The 22,124-nt window shown below is 46.3% G+C and overlaps 1 protein-coding gene across 3 annotated transcripts in view; it reads left to right on the top strand.

Moving 5' to 3' along the window:
• The window catches only part of dnajb6b (DnaJ heat shock protein family (Hsp40) member B6b), a 106,656-nt gene that overhangs the window by 61,461 nt on the left and 23,071 nt on the right, over positions 1 to 22,124 (top strand). For all 3 annotated transcript variants that reach the window (XM_084326594.1, XM_084326593.1, XM_084326592.1), the window contains exons 4-6: positions 7,416 to 7,525; positions 20,524 to 20,565; positions 21,281 to 21,361. In XM_084326594.1, the coding sequence (XP_084182720.1) occupies positions 7,416 to 7,525; positions 20,524 to 20,565; positions 21,281 to 21,361 (233 nt within the window). The remainder of the gene's footprint in view (positions 1 to 7,415; positions 7,526 to 20,523; positions 20,566 to 21,280; positions 21,362 to 22,124) is intronic.

Below are 22,124 nucleotides of genomic sequence, written 5' to 3'. Positions count from 1 at the left end.
TAAGAGAACAATAAGAACAGCCACCGCCACATTCATCAAGCCGTTCTTAGCGTCCAAATCTGTTCTTACCGAGGTGTGTTGCATGATGAATCCCACTCATTCTTAAACGCAAATGCGTGTTCGCGCTCAATTCATTTGCATACAGACACGCCCGCCATCTCCTTATAAGGCGAATGGGCCGTGTGTAAAACAGCCGTGGTTCGGCATCTGAGCCCTGTCTGATGATCCATTCAACAAGAAGCGATTTGCGACTGATCTCAAAATGACACACACACACGTCTCACGACTTGCGACTCAGTGCATGTGTGTGTGTGTTCCTGTGGGTCGCTCATCGCATGCGTGTGTGTGTGTGTTAATCTGATGACAAATAAAGACTTATACAGTACTTGTACTTATACGTATACGTACTGTATAGTGCGAAATAAATCGTTCCAGCAAAGTAGGCTTTGTCGATACTGAACGACTGCACGCTTGGGAATGCTAGTTAAGAATGAAATCTGTTCTTATATATTTTGATTTGATTTGATTTGATTAGGGATCCCCATTAGCTGGTGCCATAGCAACCAGCTAGTCTTCCTGGGGTCCACACACAAAAAAACATACAAAAACAATTATTATTGCAAAAACAAAATTACTGCAAGTCAGTACACACAATGCATAATGAAACTACTGTAACAATTAAGATAGCTAAAATTACATTACAGTGTAAAACAAAAACAAAAAATTACTTTACAGTGTTAAAAACCATTTAAAAACTATTTAAGATTCTTTTTAAAAGTGAATCTACTGTAAATGCAGCAGAGGTTTTGAGGCAGGTTATTTCAAAGAGTTAATGCTCTAAAAATAAAAGATCTCCTTAAAGCGTTGGTTTTAGGACCTGGCAATTCAAGCTGCCCACTACTGTAACCTCTAGTGTAATGCTCGTGCACAGTATTACTAAAAACAATCTGATTATGTATAAAAACAGGAGTTTTACTGCTCATGACCAACTTGAACAGCACAAGTATATTAAAAGACAATCTATTTTCAACGTTAAGCCAAGAGAGGCGGGCATGCATACGGCTCACATTAGACCTTACTGAGCAGCCCAGTACCAACCGTGCTGCCCTGTTCTGGACCACCTGGAGCTTCCTGAGGTCACCACTGGCAGCAGATGACCACATCGCAGAGCAATAGTCAAGATGACATAAAACTAAACTTTGCACTATCTGACATAAAAGGGGACGGGCAACAAAAGAAGCACATTTCCTGGAAATACCAATTGCTCTTCCCATTTTTAAAACAATATAATTAATATGCTGAGACCAAGACAGAGTGCAATCCAGCATCACTCCAAGGAGTTTAGTACTTTCAACTTGTTGAACTGCCGAATTACACAAGTTTAAATGAAGCTTTGGATTTGTAGATAACCTGTGCCTTGTTCCCAGCACAATACATTTAGTCTTGGAGATATTAAGGACAAGTCTAGTATTACATACTACCCAGTCATGCACAACTTTAAGTTCTCTGTTCAAAACGTCATTAAGTACATTGCATGATGGTGCAGCGTAATACAATGTTGAATCATCTGCATAAAGAACTGTTGTAGCACATTTGGTAGCCCAAGATATGTCATTAGTAAATACAGAGAAGAGCAAAGGTCCTAGGCAACTTCCTTGCGGAACTCGTATCTATCGCTTCATGAATGAGGCCCATTGAGCTGGTGGCCCCCTGGAACCTCCTCAAGGACCTCTGGGGTTCTTCAGACCCCACTTTGAGAACCACTGCTGGAAATTATATTTTTTATTACTTGTATTTATTATCTTTCTATTCCTGTCTATACATGTACCCCCATGCTGCTATGACACCTGAACTTCCCCAAGGGGATCAATAAAGGAATATCTTATCTTACCTTATCTACTCATATCTTATCTTATTTTATCTTATCTTATCTTGTCTTATAGTATCTTGTCTTGTCTTATCTTGTCTTGTCTTATATTATCTTGTCTTATCTTATATTATCTTGTCTTGTCTTGTCATGTCTTGTCTTATATTATCTTATCTTGTTTTATATTATATTATCTTGACTTATCTAATCGTGTCTTGTCTTATATGATCTTGTCTTATCTTATCTTATATTATCTTGTCTTATATTATATATTATATTGTCTTATCTTATATTATATTGTCTTATCTTTGTTGGCCCCCAGTTTTTGTGCGTTTGTTTCTCTATGAAGGAGAAAGTTTACCTGCACATTAATATTCCAGATACAATCTAATTTCCCTGTATGTTTGATAATGCATTTAATATGCGTTGTCGCATCCTGATTATTACCAATATGTATACATGAGCTTATGGAATAATATTGCGAGTACTACCGTGGAAACAGAACCCACGCAGACCACAAAACCCAACAGTGTTTACATGCCTCAGTATTCCGACCACTCTCGCCATATCCCAGACATCATTATTCAGGTTTCTGAAGCCCTAAAGCCTAGTGAGCCTAATATCTCTCTTGGACTGAAGCCCCCTTAGGCTGATGGTAGATGTTTGGTTTCAGTTTTGAAACCAGGTGGGTTACACATGTAAACGCCGCCTGTAGTGCCATGTAACCTATTGTATGTACTGTGTAACCTCCTGTATGTCATGTGTAACGAAAGGTTATTTCATAACCTAGTTATATGAATACTGGCTGAGCGTCTCGCTCTGCCAATGAGATAACCTCTTATCTCCTTGCACATATTGTGCACACGAAACAAACAAATGCACCCACTTGCACGTGACCAAGCCACTCCCATGCGTCTCCCTATATGACGCCGGAAATGGTCACGCTCCACCTTCCTCAGAACGATTTCCATAAGTGGAAAAACCATCCAAGGGACCTCAGGGCGCTAAGAGCGAGACGCTCAGCCAGTATTCATATAACTAGGTTATGAAATAACCTTTCGTTATATAGCATACAATGAGATATGGGGCAGAGCGGACGCGTGGCCCGACAAGTGTACCCCCTGAGGGCCCGTAAGCCCCAGCCAGGGAGGAGGGGAGTCCCGTCCACCCGCCCGTCCTAACGAAGGGGGGGAGGCAGTCAACTCCACCAAAGTGCGCCCCTGAACGCACAGCACAGGCCGGACCACGTGCGACACAGCACTCCGTGGTCCACACCCACACACCCCTGCTAGCCCACCAACGGCGGGACGCAGGAGAGGTTCCAGACCTCAGAACTGCCTGGGAGACAGAACCCCCAGTCATGTCCACAAGGTAAAACTTAACGAAAGGACCCGGGGAGGACCAGGAGGCTGCAGCACCGATGTCCTCCACCGAGGCCCCCCCTAACAGGGCAGCAGCCCGGGGGGGGGACCTGTCCAGCCAACGTGTAGTATAGGGCAACACCCTCGCACAACCAATGTGACAGGTGCTGCTTGGACAGCGCCTCACCCACGCGAGGGCCACCGTAACAAACAAACAGTTGATCGGAAGCCCTGAGATCCCGAGTCCGACTGAGGTAAACCCCCAGTGCACGGACAGGACACGACAGGTGAAGGCTCGCCTCCAACTCACTAGCATGAGGAGGCGAACGAACGCCTGAATATCCCTGGAGCGAAAAGAGCTCCGGATATTCTTTGGCACGAAGACTGGATTAGGCCTCAGAGTCGCACCGCTATCGGCCGAATAGACAGTCACTCAGGCCGCACCGAGAGAGCACACAGCTCACCCACGCGCTTAGCGGAGGTGATGGCCAAAAGGAACACGGTCTTAAAGACAGCCGATCCACTGGCGCCTGCTCAAGAAGCTCAAATGGGGCCTCCAACAACCGGCCCAGGACCAGTTGGAGGTCCCACTTGGAGACAGAGAACGTTCCACAGGCTTGAGACGCCGAGCGCCAAGCAGGAAACATTTCACGAGAGGGTAGCTGAACAATGTTCTGCCCCCACACTCGACCATACGCCACTTCCCAGCGTAAGCCGCAGTAGTGGACGGAGCGCGCGCGTTCCGGATGGCGTTAACCACAGAAGAGTCAAGACGCATCCCCACCAGATTCACACTTTCACTAGCCAAGCCTAGAGGCTGCCCCAGCACAGGAGGCAGAACAGAGTTCCGCGTGCCTGAGAGAGGGCCCGCGGTGACCACGGAACAGGCCACGGCGGGGCCACCAAGAGCTGAATCAGGGCCGGGAACCACACAGCTGAGCCCCGGCCCGGCGCAACCAGGATCAAGTCCCGCGCTCCCGACGTACCCGCCCCAACAGCTGAGCTATCAGGTGTATGGGGGGGAATGCGTACAGAATCCCGGGCGGCCACGGAATCGGTCCCAGACCTGTCCGACTATGTCTGGACGTAGTCCCCACTCGTCAGGGTGAGGACCGCCCGCGACATCACATCTGCACCCACATTCTCCCTGCCGGGGATGTGGAGAGCCCTCAGGCTGCGCAGATGGAGAAACGCCCATAGCCAGAGCTCGACTGCCGCCCGGTGCAGACGGGGGGAGCGCACTCCTCCCTGTCTGTCAATATACGACGCTGACGTCGTGTTGTCCGTCCTGATCAAAACATGCTTGCCCACCACAAGGTGGCCGAGCCGTTTGAGGACCAGAAGGACTGCCTTCAATTCCAACACATTGAATGTAGTGCATGGTCTTGCCAGCTGCCCCCTACTGCGTTGGCCCGACACGTCCCCCCCCCATCCCGTGAGGGAGGCATCGGTGAAGACCATGATGTGTGACAGCCTGCTGCCCACGGGGACCCCGCTGGTGAGGGCCCCAGGCCCTCCCCAGAGGACAAGGTCCCCCAGTACTGACATGGGAACCTTCAGCCGCTTCCACTTGTCTCTCACCGGGTCCATTTCCATACTGGACAAAACCACCTCTGTATCCTCCTCATGAAGAGGAGGCCAAGAGAGACCACAGGGTGGACAGCGCCGTAACCGTCCTAGGACGGAACCTCCCGAGCGCGCCGAGAACATTCACTCGCCGCCGCTCTGAGAGGGATGTCCATAATAGACCTTGAGCTTAGAAATAAGCCCAAGTACTCCACCCGTTGACTGGGAAGAGGAGTACTCTACTTCCAGTCTACAGCAAAACCCAGGCTGGTGAGGAATTCCACCACCTGCCTGGTATGAGACCTGGCGATCTTCTCCGACCGGCCGAGGACCAGAACGTCGTCCAGGGTAGAATAAAATTCGTATTCCCTGACGACGCAGAGGCCCCAGCGCGGTCTCCACGCACTTGGTGAAGATGCGAGGAGCCAGAGAGTAGCCGAACGGCAGCCTCTGGTACTCGTACGCTAAGCCCTGCAAAGGAAGCGTAGGTATGTCCTAGGATGGAAGATCGGGATGTGAATACGCATCCTACAGGTCTATGGAGGTGAACCAATCCCCCACCTGACAGCGCCTAACAGGTGGGTGATGGTCAACATTCTGAACCTTCCATGGGACAGATCCAGTATGGGTCTGACACCCCCCCCCGTTTCTCGGGCACCAGGACAGGGCAGCGTGGAGCCCAGGTCAAATACCGCCCGCGCCTCCGTGGACAGACCAAGGTCCACCCGCGGAGGGGGGAGCCCTGAGGAGGAGACCCCTCAAGGGGAGATTGCTCCAACCAAAAATGCCTGTGAACAACCGTTGACAGCATCCTAGCCCTCCCTGCGGTTATAGCTTGCGGCTAGGTCAAAAGCTGAATAACCTCAAAACCTCACGCAATGTTTTGACGTCGGCTGGCCCTAAGGCCCCACCACCCGACACCATTTTTGACCGAAAAAACAGCAAATTGAGCAATGTTGCCAGTCGCTGCTAATTCTGTACTGCGGCGGTATAGGCTTCATCAGCCCACCAGCCACCTGCCGGGCCGACTCGCCTCATGGCATCGGCCGGGCGGGACACCGTTCTACCATGTCAGGGCAAAGGACTGATGCCACCTGCTTCACTAAGCACGGAACCCCAGTGGTGGCTGCAGACCAAAGTCTACTACTAGTGAAGCACTGCCTCACTAGTAGGCATGCAACAACCTCCACTGCGGTGTGCACCCATGAAGGGATAAATGAATGAATGAACGAAAACTCTATTAACATATTGCAGAATGGGCTAGCCCAATACACACAATTGTTAAGGGGATGCAGACCAGAGAAAACGTTACACACCAGGGACCCCCATTTTCAATGAATAGATTCACAAAAAGCACACCTGCCCTGAGCCTCCAACCCCCAACATTAGACACCGATTGACCGTCAGCATGAATGGTTAAGAGGAGGGAAGACAGTAAAGACAGCCCTCGGCAGGCAACAAGGGGAACGGCGCCCCAACATTGTAGCATTAGCATTAGCTGCACGAGCTAGGATACTCGGAAAACATCCAAAAGAGAGTCATGTTTTTCCAAATATCCCGCCCCCGCGCCAATACATCACTCGGTCGTCTCACGAGACAACGAGCAGTATTACCCATGCTAGTATCAATTAGGGTTGGGCATCGTTTGGATTTGAACGATTCCGGTTCCGATTCCGATTCTCCATATCGATTCCTGTTCTAAACGATTCTCGATTCCGATTCTTTGAGGTGCAGGTCAAAACAGGTCACAGCTTATTTCGAAGGAGATTTTCTTTTTTTTTTTTTTTTCAAAAAGAAAATCATACTATTCACATTTTCAGTTGACTTGATACAGTTTAATTTGGTTGCTGTACTGTAACTAGGGTATTAAAGTAAAAAAAAGAAAAAAAAAAGAAAAATGAAAAAAAAAAGTAAAAAAAAAGAAAAAATGAAATTTAGAATCGAAATTCAAATATGTTACTTCCGGTTCCAGAACCGGAAGTTAGGAACCGGTTCCTATTAGAACCGGTTTTCGGTGCCCAACCCTAGTATCAATGCCTGATAGCGCAGGCCCTACCTGTGCACGACTTAGCTTGACTGCTAACCGCCGCGCAGTGTTCCACAGTCCGCTGTCACGAGACGAGGAAACCCAGGACAGGCCCGTTGCGCTGTTAGGATGTGCCGAGAAGGTTCCGGGGGCTGGTGAACTTCTGGCAAATACCCAACATTGTGTAATTTCTCCCTACGTTTTCATAACAACTAGTTCACGGAGTGCACTGCTACTTCCGTGTTGGAAAACGAAAAGAGGAAGGTGGAGCGTGACAATTTCCGGCGTCATATAAGGAGACGCATGGGAGTGGCTTGGTCACGTGCAAGTGGGTGCATTTGTTTGTTTCGTGTGCACAATGTGTGCAAGGAGATAAGAGGTTATCTCATTGGCAGAGCGAGACGCGATAGCCAAGTATGCTATATAACCTCCTGTATGTATTGTGTAACCTCCTGTATGTACTGTGTAACCTCCTGTATGTACTGTGTAACCTCCTGTACTGTGTAACATCCTGTATGTAATGTGTATGTACTGTGTAACCTATTGTATGTATTTTGTAACCTCCTGTATGTAATGTGTATTGTTTGTTCCTCAGATACAAAAAGCTAGCGGTGAAGTGGCACCCTGACAAGAACCTGGACAACAAGGAGGAGGCAGACACCAAGTTCAAAGAGCTGGCAGAGGCTTACACGGTCCTGTCAGATGGTAAGAGCTGTGTGTGTGTGTGATTGTGTGTGTGTCCGCAGGTGTGAGGTGGTCTCACCCTGGTCCGCCCGTGTGAGGTGGTCTCACCCTGGTCCGCCCGTGTGAGGTGGTCTGACCCTGGTCCGCCCGTGTGAGGTGGTCTCACCCTGGTCCGCCCGTGTGAGGTGGTCTCACCCTGGTCCGCCCGTGTGAGGTGGTCTGACCCTGGTCCGCCCGTGTGAGGTGGTCTCACCCTGGTCCTGTTTGAGGTGGTCTCACCCTGGTCCGCCCGTGTGAGGTGGTCTCACCCTGGTCCGCCCGTGTGAGGTGGTCTCACCCTGGTCCGCCCGTGTGAGGTGGTCTCACCCTGGTCCTGTTTGAGGTGGTCTCACCCTGGTCCGCCCGTGTGAGGTGGTCTCACCCTGGTCTGCCCGTGTGAGGTGGTCTCACCCTGGTCCGCCCGTGTGAGGTGGTCTCACCCTGGTCCGCCCGTGTGAGGTGGTCTCACCCTGGTCCTGTTTGAGGTGGTCTCACCCTGGTCTGCCCGTGTGAGGTGGTCTCACCCTGGTCCGCCCGTGTGAGGTGGTCTCACCCTGGTCCTGTTTGAGGTGGTCTCACCCTGGTCCGCCGGTGTGAGGTGGTCTCACCCTGGTCTGCCGGTGTGAGGTGGTCTCACCCTGGTCCTGTTTGAGGTGGTCTCACCCTGGTCTGCCCGTGTGAGGTGGTCTCACCCTGGTCTGCCCGTGTGAGGTGGTCTCACCCTGGTCTGCCCGTGTGAGGTGGTCTCACCCTGGTTTGCCCATGTGAGGTGGTCTCACCCTGGTCTGCCCGTGTGAGGTGGTCTCACCCTGGTCCTGTTTGAGGTGGTCTCACCCTGGTCTGTCCGTGTGAGGTGGTCTCACCCTGGTCCTGTTTTAGGTGGTCTCACCCTGGTCTGCCCGTGTGAGGTGGTCTCACCCTGGTTTGCCCATGTGAGGTGGTCTCACCCTGGTCTGCCCATGTGAGGTGGTCTCACCCTGGTTTGCCCATGTGAGGTGGTCTCACCCTGGTCCGCCTGTGTGAGGTGGTCTCACCCTGGTCCGCCCGTGTGAGGTGGTCTCACCCTGGTCCTGTTTGAGGTGGTCTCACCCTGGTCCGCCGGTGTGAGGTGGTCTCACCCTGGTCCGCCCGTGTGAGGTGGTCTCACCCTGGTCTGCCGGTGTGAGGTGGTCTCACCCTGGTCTGCCGGTGTGAGGTGGTCTCACCCTGGTCTGCCCATGTGAGGTGGTCTCACCCTGGTCTGCCGGTGTGAGGTGGTCTCACCCTGGTCCGCCGGTGTGAGGTGGTCTCACCCTGGTCTGCCCGTGTGAGGTGGTCTCACCCTGGTCTGCCCATGTGAGGTGGTCTCACCCTGGTCTGCCCATGTGAGGTGGTCTCACCCTGGTCCGCCGGTGTGAGGTGGTCTCACCCTGGTCCGCCAGTGTGAGGTGGTCTCACCCTGGTCTTGTCTGAGGTGGTCTCACCCTGGTCTGCCGGTGTGAGGTGGTCTCACCCTGGTCTTGTCTGAGGTGGTCTTGGTCCGCTTCCATGTGAACCCTGGAGTGGTTCGATTGAGTTGTGAAAACAATCATACCAAAAGCAGAAATATAATCAATGCATTCAATTAAACTGATTACTAGGCAGTAGGCAGCCTCTGTTGACATTCTTCCATATGTGTGGTTATTCATTTTGCTGCTGAGAAGTTCAGAACAGCCAAATAATGATACAAAACAAATACCTCACATGCTTAAATCCAGGTGAATGTATAGTCGGCCATTTCATAAAATTTCTGCATGCCAAAGCGGCAGTGGCGGCTGCTGACCACATTTTTTGGTGAAGCACAAATTATTATATTATATTATATTTATAAAACATCCCCCAATGTGTGTGTCAGTAGTGGCTGGTGAGTTCAAAAATTGGGGAGGACGGGAGATAATAAAGAAGTACAGACACAGTGTGGTTATGAAGACAGCAGACAGACACTACAGTTAAAGACAGGCACTAGTAATAAATACCTTGGAGTAACTCTTGACACACACCTCACTTACACACATCACAACAATAGCTTAGTCAAGAAGGCGAATCAAAAACTATTTGTTTACAGCAAGATCAGACCATTTCTCATCCTCACAGTTTCAAACACATCTGTGTCCCCGGACAGCGGTTTGCGCCAGATGTCTGCATTTTCATTTTCCATAGTTATATAGTGATGAGAGCACTAACTATAATCATAGTGAGATACTGGTGAGAGCACTAACTTACACACAGTGCTCATATCCCTCCTAGTGACACACAGTCCTCATATCCCTCCTAGTTACACACACACACAATCCTCATATCGCTCCTAGTTACACAGTCCTCATATCCCTCCTAGTTACACACAGTCCTCATATCCCTCCTAGTTACACATACAGTCCTCATATCCCTCCTAGTTACACACAGTCCTCATATCCCTCCTAGTTACACACAGTCCTCATATCCCTCCTAGTTACACATACACAGTCCTCATATCCCTCCTAGTTACACACAGTCCTCATATCTTTCCTAGTTACACAGCACTGTATCTCTCTCAACCAAAACTCTACTAGTACAACCAGCTGATATAGATGATGTCTGCTCTACAGTAACTAACTCAAGAATCAAGAGGTTTATTTGTCACATACATACCAGGGCATACAGTGAAATGCGGGACACATACACACAGTTGCGAGAGTGAGAGTGAGAGCAGCACATCACCAGTTATCAAGTGTATACTTCATAGACAGTCACGTTAGCTACCGGTTGTGCGGCTAGCTAACGTTAGATCGAGAGGAGAGACTTATTTTGCACTTACTTATAAACGCATGACATATCCTCTCCACGGAATCCATGTGAGAACAGCTCAGAGCTGTCACTTGGACATTTTTGAAGAAAAAAAAATTCACTGGCATTGTTTTTGTTCAAATTCACTGGCATTGTTCACAGAGGAAAACATTTCTAATAAAAAAAAAAAAAAATAATAATAAAAAAGAAATATATATATATTTTTTTTTTTTGTCTGTATATTACTAGTGAAGTACTGCCTCACTAGTTGTCATGCAATAACCTCCACTGCAAAGCGGAGATCACAAGATTATTTCTGTCTACATTATGTTTGTTCAAAATTATGTTCAAATAAAAGGTTGTTAGGGCGGCTAGGTGGCGCAGTGGCCAAGGCGCTCGCCACCAATGCAGGAGATGCTGGGTTCTATCCCAGCTCTCGGCGTTGCTACCAGCTTGGCTGGTCGTTCATAATAATACAATTGGCAGTATTAGGGGGTGGGAAGCTGGTGGGTGGGGATCGGACGTTGTGGACAGCGACTCCTACAGGTCGGTTGGTGCGCCTGCGCAGTAGAATCAGGAAGCGACAGGGGCGGCGTGTCCCTCCCACGCAGACCCTCGCCGCTGAGAGATCGCGCTGTGCAGATGAAAAGATGCGACGGCTGCCTCCTCGAGTACCGGAGGGGACACGTGATGCAAGGCTTCGTCCACATTGCAGCCGGCTTGTGGGAGGCATGGCCAACAGTGTTCGAGACAGGGGAGGGTAGAATTGGACAATACGAAATTGGGGAAGGGAGAAAAATTGAAAATGGGGAGAAAAAGTAGATAAAAAAAACAAAACAAAAATAAAAGGTTGTTTAGAACGTTTAAAACGTCACTTTTCATACGGACCATTTCAAACAAATGAAAACATTTATTAGGCGTAGAAAATGCCCCGTAGATATATAATGATCCAACCTCTTTTTTATTTTTTTTTATTCTGTTTTTGGTATGTTTTTATTGGCTTTTTTACTACCGGGCAGTCCGGTAGAGAGAGAGAGAGAGAGAGAGGAAGAACTGGAGATAGACGGGGGGAAGACATTCGGCAAAGGTCGCCGGGTCTGGGAGTCGAAACCGGGACGGCCGTGTTGCGACGCAGTGCAGTACATGGTGTGCTACTTGAGCACCCATGCTCCAACCTCTTAACATGCGAGGGCCCACAGTTTACCAAAATCGCTCCTAATCACTCACCAATGTTACACTATTTCATTAGCACTAAAAGTGAATTATCTTTATTGTATCAGAAACTTCAGAATGTCATCTTTCAAAAGAGATCAGGCTCATGCATGTGCTATAAGTATAAAGTATAGTGTTTTGGTTTGCAAAAACAGTATGCAGTCCTCAAAAACTAAAACTAAAATGGCTAATTTTGGGGGCACCTGTTAAGAGGTCGACACCATTTACTGCTCACCAAGAGGAGTTTGATTTTGGAGAGGGTTGGGTGGTCAGTCCACAAAATCTTGCCTGGAGGTCAAGTATTTGTGTGTAGGTGTGTGTGTGCGTGTGCGTGTGCGTGTGCGTGTGTGTGTGTGTGTGTGTGTGTGTGTGTGTGTTCATGTCAATTGGCTTAAAGGGGGCATGGTGGTGGGAGTGACCTATCGTAAAAAAGGCACATAACTTCCAAATGGATTCACAAGATTGTGTGTAAAGGTTGGTCAGGACCCAAAGCACAGCTGAATAACAGTTCACGCCAACTGTCAAAAAAGGGGAGTAAACAAAAGGAGCATAACTTCTAAACGGATTCATGTGGAAAGCTTTGATCATGGGGCAAGGTGTGTGTGTGTGTGTGTGTGTGTGTGTGTGTGTGTGTGTGTGTGTGTGTGTGTGTGTGTGTGGATGAATGCATGCATGCATGCATAGCTGCATGCACATACGCAGTCACAGCTATTGTGAATTTGTGCTTGTGCTTGAGTACTTTTTAAGCATGCTACCTTAACTCTTTCAGTGCCACTCACGAGATTTCTCTGTTTTTTTTATAGGTGGTTGCATGCCACTCACGAGATTTCTCGGAATTATTATTATATATATTTTTTTGCGATCTGAAAAATTATTGCATCACCCGAGCCTACCCGAGTATAGCCGAGCTGCGCCGGTGATCACTGTGGAAAAAGGCGCCCCCTGTCGTCTCCCAGATGACATAAGTGATTTTGGAATGGACTCAATGAAAATGAATGGGGGAAAAAATCCGGTACTCCACATTTTCCAGTTCACTGATCCAGCCGGGGTTACCACAGTTAATTCTGGAGCCTCAGATCCCCGCGGATCATGGAGATCCATTCTGTCGCGTTGGATCCATACACGTATCGTTTTTTTCGAATGGTGATCAGGAATTGGAATATACCAGTTGGATACCATCTGATGTCAGGTAAGGACTCTATGTTATCAGTGGTAGGATAATCGGAGTAAGTTTGATGAAGTTATAAGCTGTTTTGTGAAATGTCTTCTTTCGGTTTCACTGTAAAAGTCTGTGAGGAAATCAACGGAGCGATTATCAGTACGCGGCCGTAATGTGCTTGCGTGCACGTATAATATTGATCATCTAGCGTTTATTTGAAAACGATTCATAAAAAGGCCGACGAATATCAACGTTGTGGAATATTCCACTAAAAGACGATTTTCATAGAATGCTCCAGAATGAGCTGTTTTTTATATCAAAACGGGGGCTTTTCTAACTGCTCTGAAACGGAAACGACGCGATAAAAAAACAATCTGTCTTCACAGCACTGACTGGAAAATAGTCTTTGATAATGCGATGGGCAGATTAGACACATAGCCATAATTTAAAACATAGATTAGGCGATATTAACGTTAACATTGGCGCCGATGGTGGCATTCAAGCGGTAAAACGGAAAACCAGGCGTGGCACTGAAAGAGTTAACCCTTTCACTACCACACTACAGAAGGTTAACCCTTTCACTACCACACTACAGAAGGTGAACCCTTTCACTACCACACTACAGAAGGTGACCCCTTTCACTAGCACACTACAGAAGGTGAACCATTTCACTACCACACTACAGAAGGTGAACCCTTTCACTACCACACTACAGACTACAAAGGGCTAACCTTGTATACTTACTTTGACAAATACTCCACCTTAAATACGCCGTTGTAGGAGACGCAGGGAACAAAAGGACTGCGATACGTTTTGCGACCTTATCTGGGCAAAGGGGCGTGGCACCCAAAGTGTTAAGAGCAAGTAGCTTGTATTTATTGCACTCACTCCTTACAAAAACAACAAACACAAAACAGTCACGCTTAAGTCATGTCATTACCCCGCTGGGGTTTATGGGTAATGTAGTCCAACAACATTGGCTAGATCACTGTGAATGATCATTTCTTAAAGACCGTACTTGTCCTGCTGGCGAGTGGCCACTACTACATCACTATAGTAACACTACTGATTAGTAACAGTAACAGTAACTACTGAATAGTAACACTATTTCATTACCCTTTCCACATCTGTGTGTGTGTGTGTGTGTGTGTGTGTGTGTGTGTGTGTGTGTGTGTGTGTGTGTGTGTTTGCGTGTGTGTGTGTGATTACATGTCATATTATGTGCTGTGTGTCCGGTATATCTATATAAATGTATTATGGTTGGCAGTATCTCAACGCAGAAGAATTAGTACCGTATCACCACTATCCATGATCGTTCTTATGAAAACATGTCAGTTCCAGCTGTCGGTGAGCCACAGGTGTAATTTCCAGAACAATGCTCTGGATATGAGTACTTTTTAAGCATGCTACCTTAACTCTTTCAGTGCCACTCACGAGATTTCTCTGTTTTTTTTATAGGTGGTTGCATGCCACTCACGAGATTTCTCGGAATTATTATTATATATATTTTTTTGCGATCTGAAAAATTATTGCATCACCCGAGCCTACCCGAGTATAGCCGAGCTGCGCCGGTGATCACTGTGGAAAAAGGCGCCCCCTGTCGTCTCCCAGATGACATAAGTGATTTTGGAATGGACTCAATGAAAATGAATGGGGGAAAAAATCCGGTACTCCACATTTTCCAGTTCACTGATCCAGCCGGGGTTACCACAGTTAATTCTGGAGCCTCAGATCCCCGCGGATCATGGAGATCCATTCTGTCGCGTTGGATCCATACACGTATCGTTTTTTTCGAATGGTGATCAGGAATTGGAATATACCAGTTGGATACCATCTGATGTCAGGTAAGGACTCTATGTTATCAGTGGTAGGATAATCGGAGTAAGTTTGATGAAGTTATAAGCTGTTTTGTGAAATGTCTTCTTTCGGTTTCACTGTAAAAGTCTGTGAGGAAATCAACGGAGCGATTATCAGTGCGCGGCCGTAATGTGCTTGCGTGCACGTATAATATTGATCATCTAGCGTTTATTTGAAAACGATTCATAAAAAGGCCGACGAATATCAACGTTGTGGAATATTCCACTAAAAGACGATTTTCATAGAATGCTCCAGAATGAGCTGTTTTTTATATCAAAACGGGGGCTTTTCTAACTGCTCTGAAACGGAAACGACGCGATAAAAAAACAATCTGTCTTCACAGCACTGACTGGAAAATAGTCTTTGATAATGCGATGGGCAGATTAGACACATAGCCATAATTTAAAACATAGATTAGGCGATATTAACGTTAACATTGGCGCCGATGGTGGCATTCAAGCGGTAAAACGGAAAACCAGGCATGGCACTGAAAGAGTTAACCCTTTCACTACCACACTACAGAAGGTTAACCCTTTCACTACCACACTACAGAAGGTGAACCCTTTCACTACCACACTACAGAAGGTGACCCCCCTCCCCCCTTCTTTGTTGTTCCAGCACGGAGCGGGACCCGACCACCCCCTCCCCCCTTCCCACCCTCAACAACAAAGCCCCCCAGCCCCACACAGAGGAACAGATCACAAACGAACAATACTTCGAACCTGCCAACATCAATGAAATAACCAACGCCAATGGACTGAACATTTTTCACATTAACATTAACAGCTTAAAAAACAAATTGGATGAAATCAAACAATTATTCATAAATGGTAAGGCAAACATACTGTGCTTCTCAGAAACTAAGCTTGACGATTCTGTAAAAGATCCAGAGATAGAGATTGAGAACTACTCAATAATTAGGAATGATAGGAACAAACATGGAGGTGGTGTCTGTATGTACATACACAAGGACACCAAATTCATCAACAGAAATGACCTGAATCATAAATCAATTGAAACTGTATGGGTGGAAATCCTATTCGAAAGGGCGAAATCCCTACTGGTTGGCACAGTCTACAGGCCGCCAGATCATAGTGACTTTTATGATACACTGGATGGGTGTTTAGCTGGAGTTGAGGATGTAGACAAAATTCTTATTGGAGACTGGAACACGGATATGCAACGAAAAGATGCACCCGTCTTCAAGTCATTCAGTAGGTTTTGTGATCTGCACGGCCTCAGCCAGCTAATCACCCAACCCACACGTGTATGTGAATCAACTCAGACTACCATTGACCTCATTCTGACCTCCGACAAGTCCAAGATCTCCAAGAAAGGGGTTATAGCATGCGGGTTAAGTGATCATTATATGATATTCTGTACCCGCAAAAAACTAAAACAAAAGGCTGGCTGCCACAAAACAGTCACATCTAGAGACCTCAAAACCTACTCTAGCGAGGCCTTTAACCTTGAACTGGAGAGCCTGGACTGGTCAGATGAACTCAATGGTACACTGGTTGAAGAAACATGGCTTGGTTTCAAAACCAAATTCTCAACAATACTAAACGACATGGCCCCCCTAAGAACCACCAGGGTAAAAAATCGCGCTGAGCCGTGGATGCACTCCGAAATACTGGCCGCTATGAAAACCAGAGACAAAAAATGCTCTGAGTTTCGTAAAAGTCAGTCAAAGCTTACTAAAAGCACGAGCAGTGAACTCCAAGCCCACGTGACTGAACTCAAACTAGAAAGAAACAGACTAAGAAACGACGTAAACTCCATGATCAAAACTGCAAAAAAGAATTTCATCAATGACAAAACTGAGGAAAACAAAAACAAACCACGTGAACTTTGGAAATTACTCAATAATCAACTAGGATGCAGTAAAAAACTTAAAACCAGATTCTCAAACATAAACATAAAAACGGACAACACGCTCATCACAGACAAGCTGGATGTAGCCAATTACTTAAACATTTTCTTCACAAACATAGCCACAACACTGGTAAACAAACTACCCTCCCACTCAGGGCTTTATGGGGTAGAACACATAGTAGCTTACTACAAAAACCTAGGGGTCCGCAAGGACGACTTCAAACTGGAAATGGTAACAACAGATGAGGTACTCAATAAACTGAGCGCCCTCCAACCTAGCAAGGCCACTGGCCATGACAACATCCCCTCCAAATTCCTCAGAGACTCAGCAGCCGCCATCACCCCAATCATCACACACATAATAAACCTCTCCATAAAACAGGGACACGTCCCCAAGGACTTCAAAATTGCGAGGGTGACCCCTCTGCACAAAAAGGGCAGCAAATTAGACCCAGGCAACTACCGCCCTGTTTCTATTCTCACCTCCATCTCGAAAGTCATGGAAAAAATAGTCTACGAACAGGTCGAAAAGTACCTAGCGGAAAAAAATCTAATCTACGAATTCCAATCTGGCTTCAGAACATCCCACTCCACTGACACATGCCTTCTCTATTTGAATGACCACATCAAACAAGAGGTGGACGCAGGCAAATACTGCGGCATGGTCATGCTGGACCTACAAAAGGCCTTTGACACGGTCAATCACTCCATTCTGATTGACAAGCTAAAAGCAATTGGTTTTGATAGTCTATCAGTGAGCTGGATGCAATCCTACCTTGAGGGGAGGGAACAGATGGTGGAGGTAAACGGTACCCTATCCCCCCCCCTCACAGTGAGCTGTGGTGTTCCACAAGGAAGCATACTAGGACCGCTACTGTTCCTAATTTATGCAAATGACATGTCGTCAGCTTGTGACTGCAACTTGTTCCTGTTTGCGGACGACTCAGCCCTGCTGGTCTCTGACAAGAACAAGTTACAGGTTGAAAAAACCCTCAGCTCGGAACTAGGCAGAATCTGCATATGGCTCGCTGATAACAAACTATCATTACACATGGGCAAAACAGAGTCCATTCTCTTCGGTTCAAATAACAAACTCAGCAAGACCGACGGCTTCTCAGTTACAGTGGGTGACAATATTGTCACAAGGAAAGATGAAATTACCTACCTGGGTTCCATCCTAGAGGCTAATCTCTCCTGTGACAAAATGGCATCCAATGTAATAAAAAAAGTCAACCAACGAACTCGATTCTTGTACCGGATCTCCTCTCTGGTAAACAAGAATACCCTGAAGACTCTGGCAGGAGCACTCATTCAGGGGTACTACGACTATGCTTGCACCTCATGGTACCAAAGCACCTCAAAGGCGCTAAAAACAAAATTACAAACATCTCAAAACAAACTGGTCAGACTACTGCTTGACCTTACTCCTAGAACCCACCTCACCCCTGCCCACTTTGACAACCTAGGATGGCTTAGAGTAGATGACAGAGTACAGCAACTTGCAATGGGCCTGGTCTACAAGATACACTACACGACCAAGGTACCCATGTACATGGCAAAATACTTCCCAAAGGTCAGTGAATACCACGATCACAACACCAGAGGGAGCTCCACAAATCATGTTAAACCCAGATTCGGCTCAAATAAGGGACTAAACACGTTTCGCAATTATGCCACATCAATGTGGAACGCCCTACCCAAAGCTGTAAAGGAATGTGGATCACTACCCACTTTCAAAACCTCTCTCAAGAGACACCTACGGGAGACTGCAATTCAACACTGGCCCCTGTAAATATCCTAACCCAACCCCCTCCAATGTACAGTCATTTACCTAGTATGGTTTTGTCAATAGTCCAATGTACAATTTTGTTTGTTTGTACAGAGTCTCCCCCCCCTCAATGTACAGTTTTGCTTGCTTATACAGTGTGCCCCCCCCCCCCCCCCCCCCAACCACCTCCAATGTAAATTACCCAGTATGGTTGTCAATATCCCAGTGTACCCAACCCCCCCCCACCCAACCTCCTCCAATGTACAGTTTCTACGTCAAATGTATATACTCCCTTTTCTTGACTCCTTCTGTATCACAAACAGTACTGTATTTGCAAATCTGGTATGTCATAAATGTATAGATGTAGCAGTACTGACTATCTGTATGTCATGTATGTCATATATGTCCTGATGAATTGAAAATGGGGGACCCTGGTGGAAACAAGACGAAAGTCTTTCTCTGGTCTGCATCCCCTTAACAATTGTGTGTATTGAGCTGTACTGTATTGTACCCATTCTGCAATCTGTTAATAAAGTTTTCATTCAATCAATCAATCAATATGTAGGTAGGAAACGTCAAAAGAATGTTCTTCAGCCGTAGAGGCGTAGGGCGGACAGAACCTCAGAGGGCTGTCATGTCTTAAAGGGAAGAAAATCCACCCTAAAAATAGAATTCATGTATTATTATTATTTCTATGATACTTATCCGATAGTGGCCTATTCATCACTGTGTCAGTAACGGGGCCAATGCATAGGAAATGGACCATCTTACACATAGAACTTTCTGTAAGACCAGAATTCAATCGATTTGAGAACGTTTTGCATCTATGACACCACGTGTACCCTTGTCTGGTTCGGAGCCGTAAGCCCTACATTTAAATAAAACTCATTACTCACAAAACCCGTAAAACTCGATCGCACAAACGCATGTTTCATGAGCCCACTAAGTCAGCCGCTAATTCATTGCCAATAGGCCGACTCCCAAGAACTGCCACCCAATGACAATCACAATGTCATGTCTTTGGATTCTTGGAATAGCACAGTGTAAATAAATTCTGTTTCAGGGTGGATTCTCCCCTCTGTCTGTTGCAGTTATGCACCACTCTCCCGGCAACAGAGGCAAGAAACAAGACATTAATTGTTAAGCCACAAAGCGTGCAATGTCAAGACTGTTTGCGTTCGGGGGGGTGCGGAAACCTGAACACTGGCTCCCTGTTACACGTCGTCTTGTACAAAGCTCTTGAGTAATGAGTTTGTTTGCCATTCCTGCGTCATGATATCTTGACGGGTTATTGATTATGGCCTGTGATGAAACGGGAATGTTCTCAGATCTCATGGTGGAACAGTAGCTTTTCTGTGGTTCCGAGTCACGTTCAAACCCTCAGTCGTCCATGTCTGGTCCAAAATGCAGTGGCCACTGCACTGGTTCCAGAAAGAGGGACCATATCTCCCCTGTTTTGTCCTCTCTTCACTGGTTCTTATTTAATTGATTTCAAGGTCCTGCTGTTCGCTTTCAAAGCCCTGAACCAACATATCTCTTAAGCCCTTACACCACCTCCAGGTCTCTCAGGTCGTCTGACCTGGGCCTTCTGGCCGTCCCACGCTCAACACTCACACTCAGAGGCGACCGTGCTTTCGCAGTTACAGCCCCCAGACTATGGAATAGCCTTCCCTCTTCCATCAGACCCGATTCTTTCAAGTCTTGGCTTAAAACATACTTCTATTCACTAGTGTTTTAATCTTCTTAATGGGTTTGGTGCTGCTTGTATATAGTGTATATGTCTCTTCTATGTACTGATCTTTGTATGCCTGCTTTACTGTATTTTAAATGTGTTATTATTTACAAGGCCTTGTACAGCACTGCTTGTTTATAAATAAAGTTGACTTGACTTGACTCAATCAGAGTTTGAAGCTAGAGTTCGAACGTTAGAGTTGAAAAAAGTTAACAAGTAATTTACCAATACACATTACATCATCATTTGTTGCTCTATGGACTAGGGCAAGCACATATACTGTATGCAGACTTCAAGCACCACCAATGCTAAGCTAAAATATGCACCAAGAGATCTGGCATTCATGTCAACTTCAATAAACCCACCCCTAACTCATATAAATGTCTGTTTTTAATAGGTTGAAACACATCAGTACTGTTCCAGAGTGTCTGTTTGTACATGTGTGTCACCCTGACATTTCAGACTGTTACAACTGGACTGAAGTAACCTTGACCTCCTGACCAAACAGGAACCACTCCTTTCTTGTTGTTATGTCCTAATCTCTTTTATTCTGTTCTTAATCCCCTAATAATTCCTCCTTTTGCTTCTCTCCTCAGAGAAGAAGAGGGTCGAGTACGACAGACGTGGTAAAGATCATGGTAAAATACAATATCTAATTTTAGTTGAAGAAGATTAGATTAGATTAGATTCCTGTTTCCCCCATGGCCTCATGTTCCTTTTTTGTTTCTTTGTTTTTGCTATGTTCCTATAACTACTGTCAGCGACTTCGGGTCATTGAGAAGCGCTATATAAATAAAATGAATTATTATTATTATTATTATTTATTCAAATGTATTGTCATTATACAGCACAAGTACAGTACAACGAAAATAAGTTTGGTATCCAACCAGAGTGCAAATGTAGCAGTAAAGTGCAACAGTAATATACAATGTACAGGTGATTAAACTCGGTATAAGATATATAAATTAGTACTAGTGATGTGCTAATCAGATGTATGTACAGAGTTGTAGTATTAATATGTACAGTGATACAGGTATAAAGACACTGGTAGTAAGTAAGTCATACTGGCTAGCAGCGTAACTAGTAAGAGTAGGTAAGGGATATGTACAGATATAGTATCTACAGAAGGACAATATCTGGCCTAAACATTATTGGAGCGACCAACAGAGCGTTCTAGGGCCACCCTACCATCATAGTATGTACAAATCTCAACAACCACGTTCCATCATTTTAATTACGTATAATGTTAATCGCTTTATTTTCTACTCTTTAATCTGTAATCATTAGTCATTTTGGAATCCTAGACAACAATAGTCAGTTTGTAATTGATTTAATTGTTTGTGTTCTTGGCAGGTCGTGGTATACAATTCTGTAACCCAGAGGAGGTCTTCAGGGAATTCTTCGGGGGCAGAGATCCTTTCGCAGACTTCTTCGGCAAGTATATTTTCTGGTCGTCGCCGCTAGCGGCAAGAACTAGACGTATCACAGATAAGGAGGAGCTAGGTCACAGACAGGATAGCCTTGTTGCTATACAGCAACACGTATTCATTCATTCAAACCACCATTATACCACAGCCCTTTTAAGGTTTCTCTCCTCCACATTGCCTGTGGTGCTTTTTTCCTATTGCTAGGTTTTTAGTGAGTTTTTCCTTACCTTCACTGGGGTATGTATGTCTGGGAGTGTTGTTTTGGATTTCATGATGGGTTTTTTGTTCTGGATTTATTGTGATGTTTCTTCTTGACTTGTTTAAAGTCTTGTCCAGCCCATGGGGACATTACTGTGTGATTGCGGGCTCTACAAATACATTTGATTTGATTTGATTTATTTAAACTCAAAAGGCGGAGCGGCTGGGTAGCGTAGAGGTCTAAGCACTCGCCTTCGAACCGCAGAGACTCTGGGTTTGAATCCAGCTGTCAGTGGTACCTCCGGCTTCGTCAGTTGTCCCAATTGTCAATGTTTGTCAGGTGAGGGTATGAGTCCTGGTTGTTGCAAACAGCGACTCCTACTGGTGGGTCAGGGTGCCTGTTCAGCAGGGAGGGGATCTGGGGGAAATAGCGTGAACCTCCATGTGTGTTACGCTCTCCCAGAGAAACTCCTTGCTGTCAGGTGAAAATAAGCGGCTGGCGACTCCACATGTATCAGAGGAGGCATGTGATAGTCTACACCAGGGGTCGGCAATTAAGTTTGGCCTCGGGC

This window comes from Notolepis coatsorum (assembly GCF_963971535.1).
Source record: "Notolepis coatsorum genome assembly, chromosome: 12".
In the NCBI taxonomy this organism is placed as follows: domain Eukaryota; kingdom Metazoa; phylum Chordata; class Actinopteri; order Aulopiformes; family Paralepididae; genus Notolepis; species Notolepis coatsorum.
This window is presented reverse-complemented; position numbering and strand designations above follow the sequence as displayed.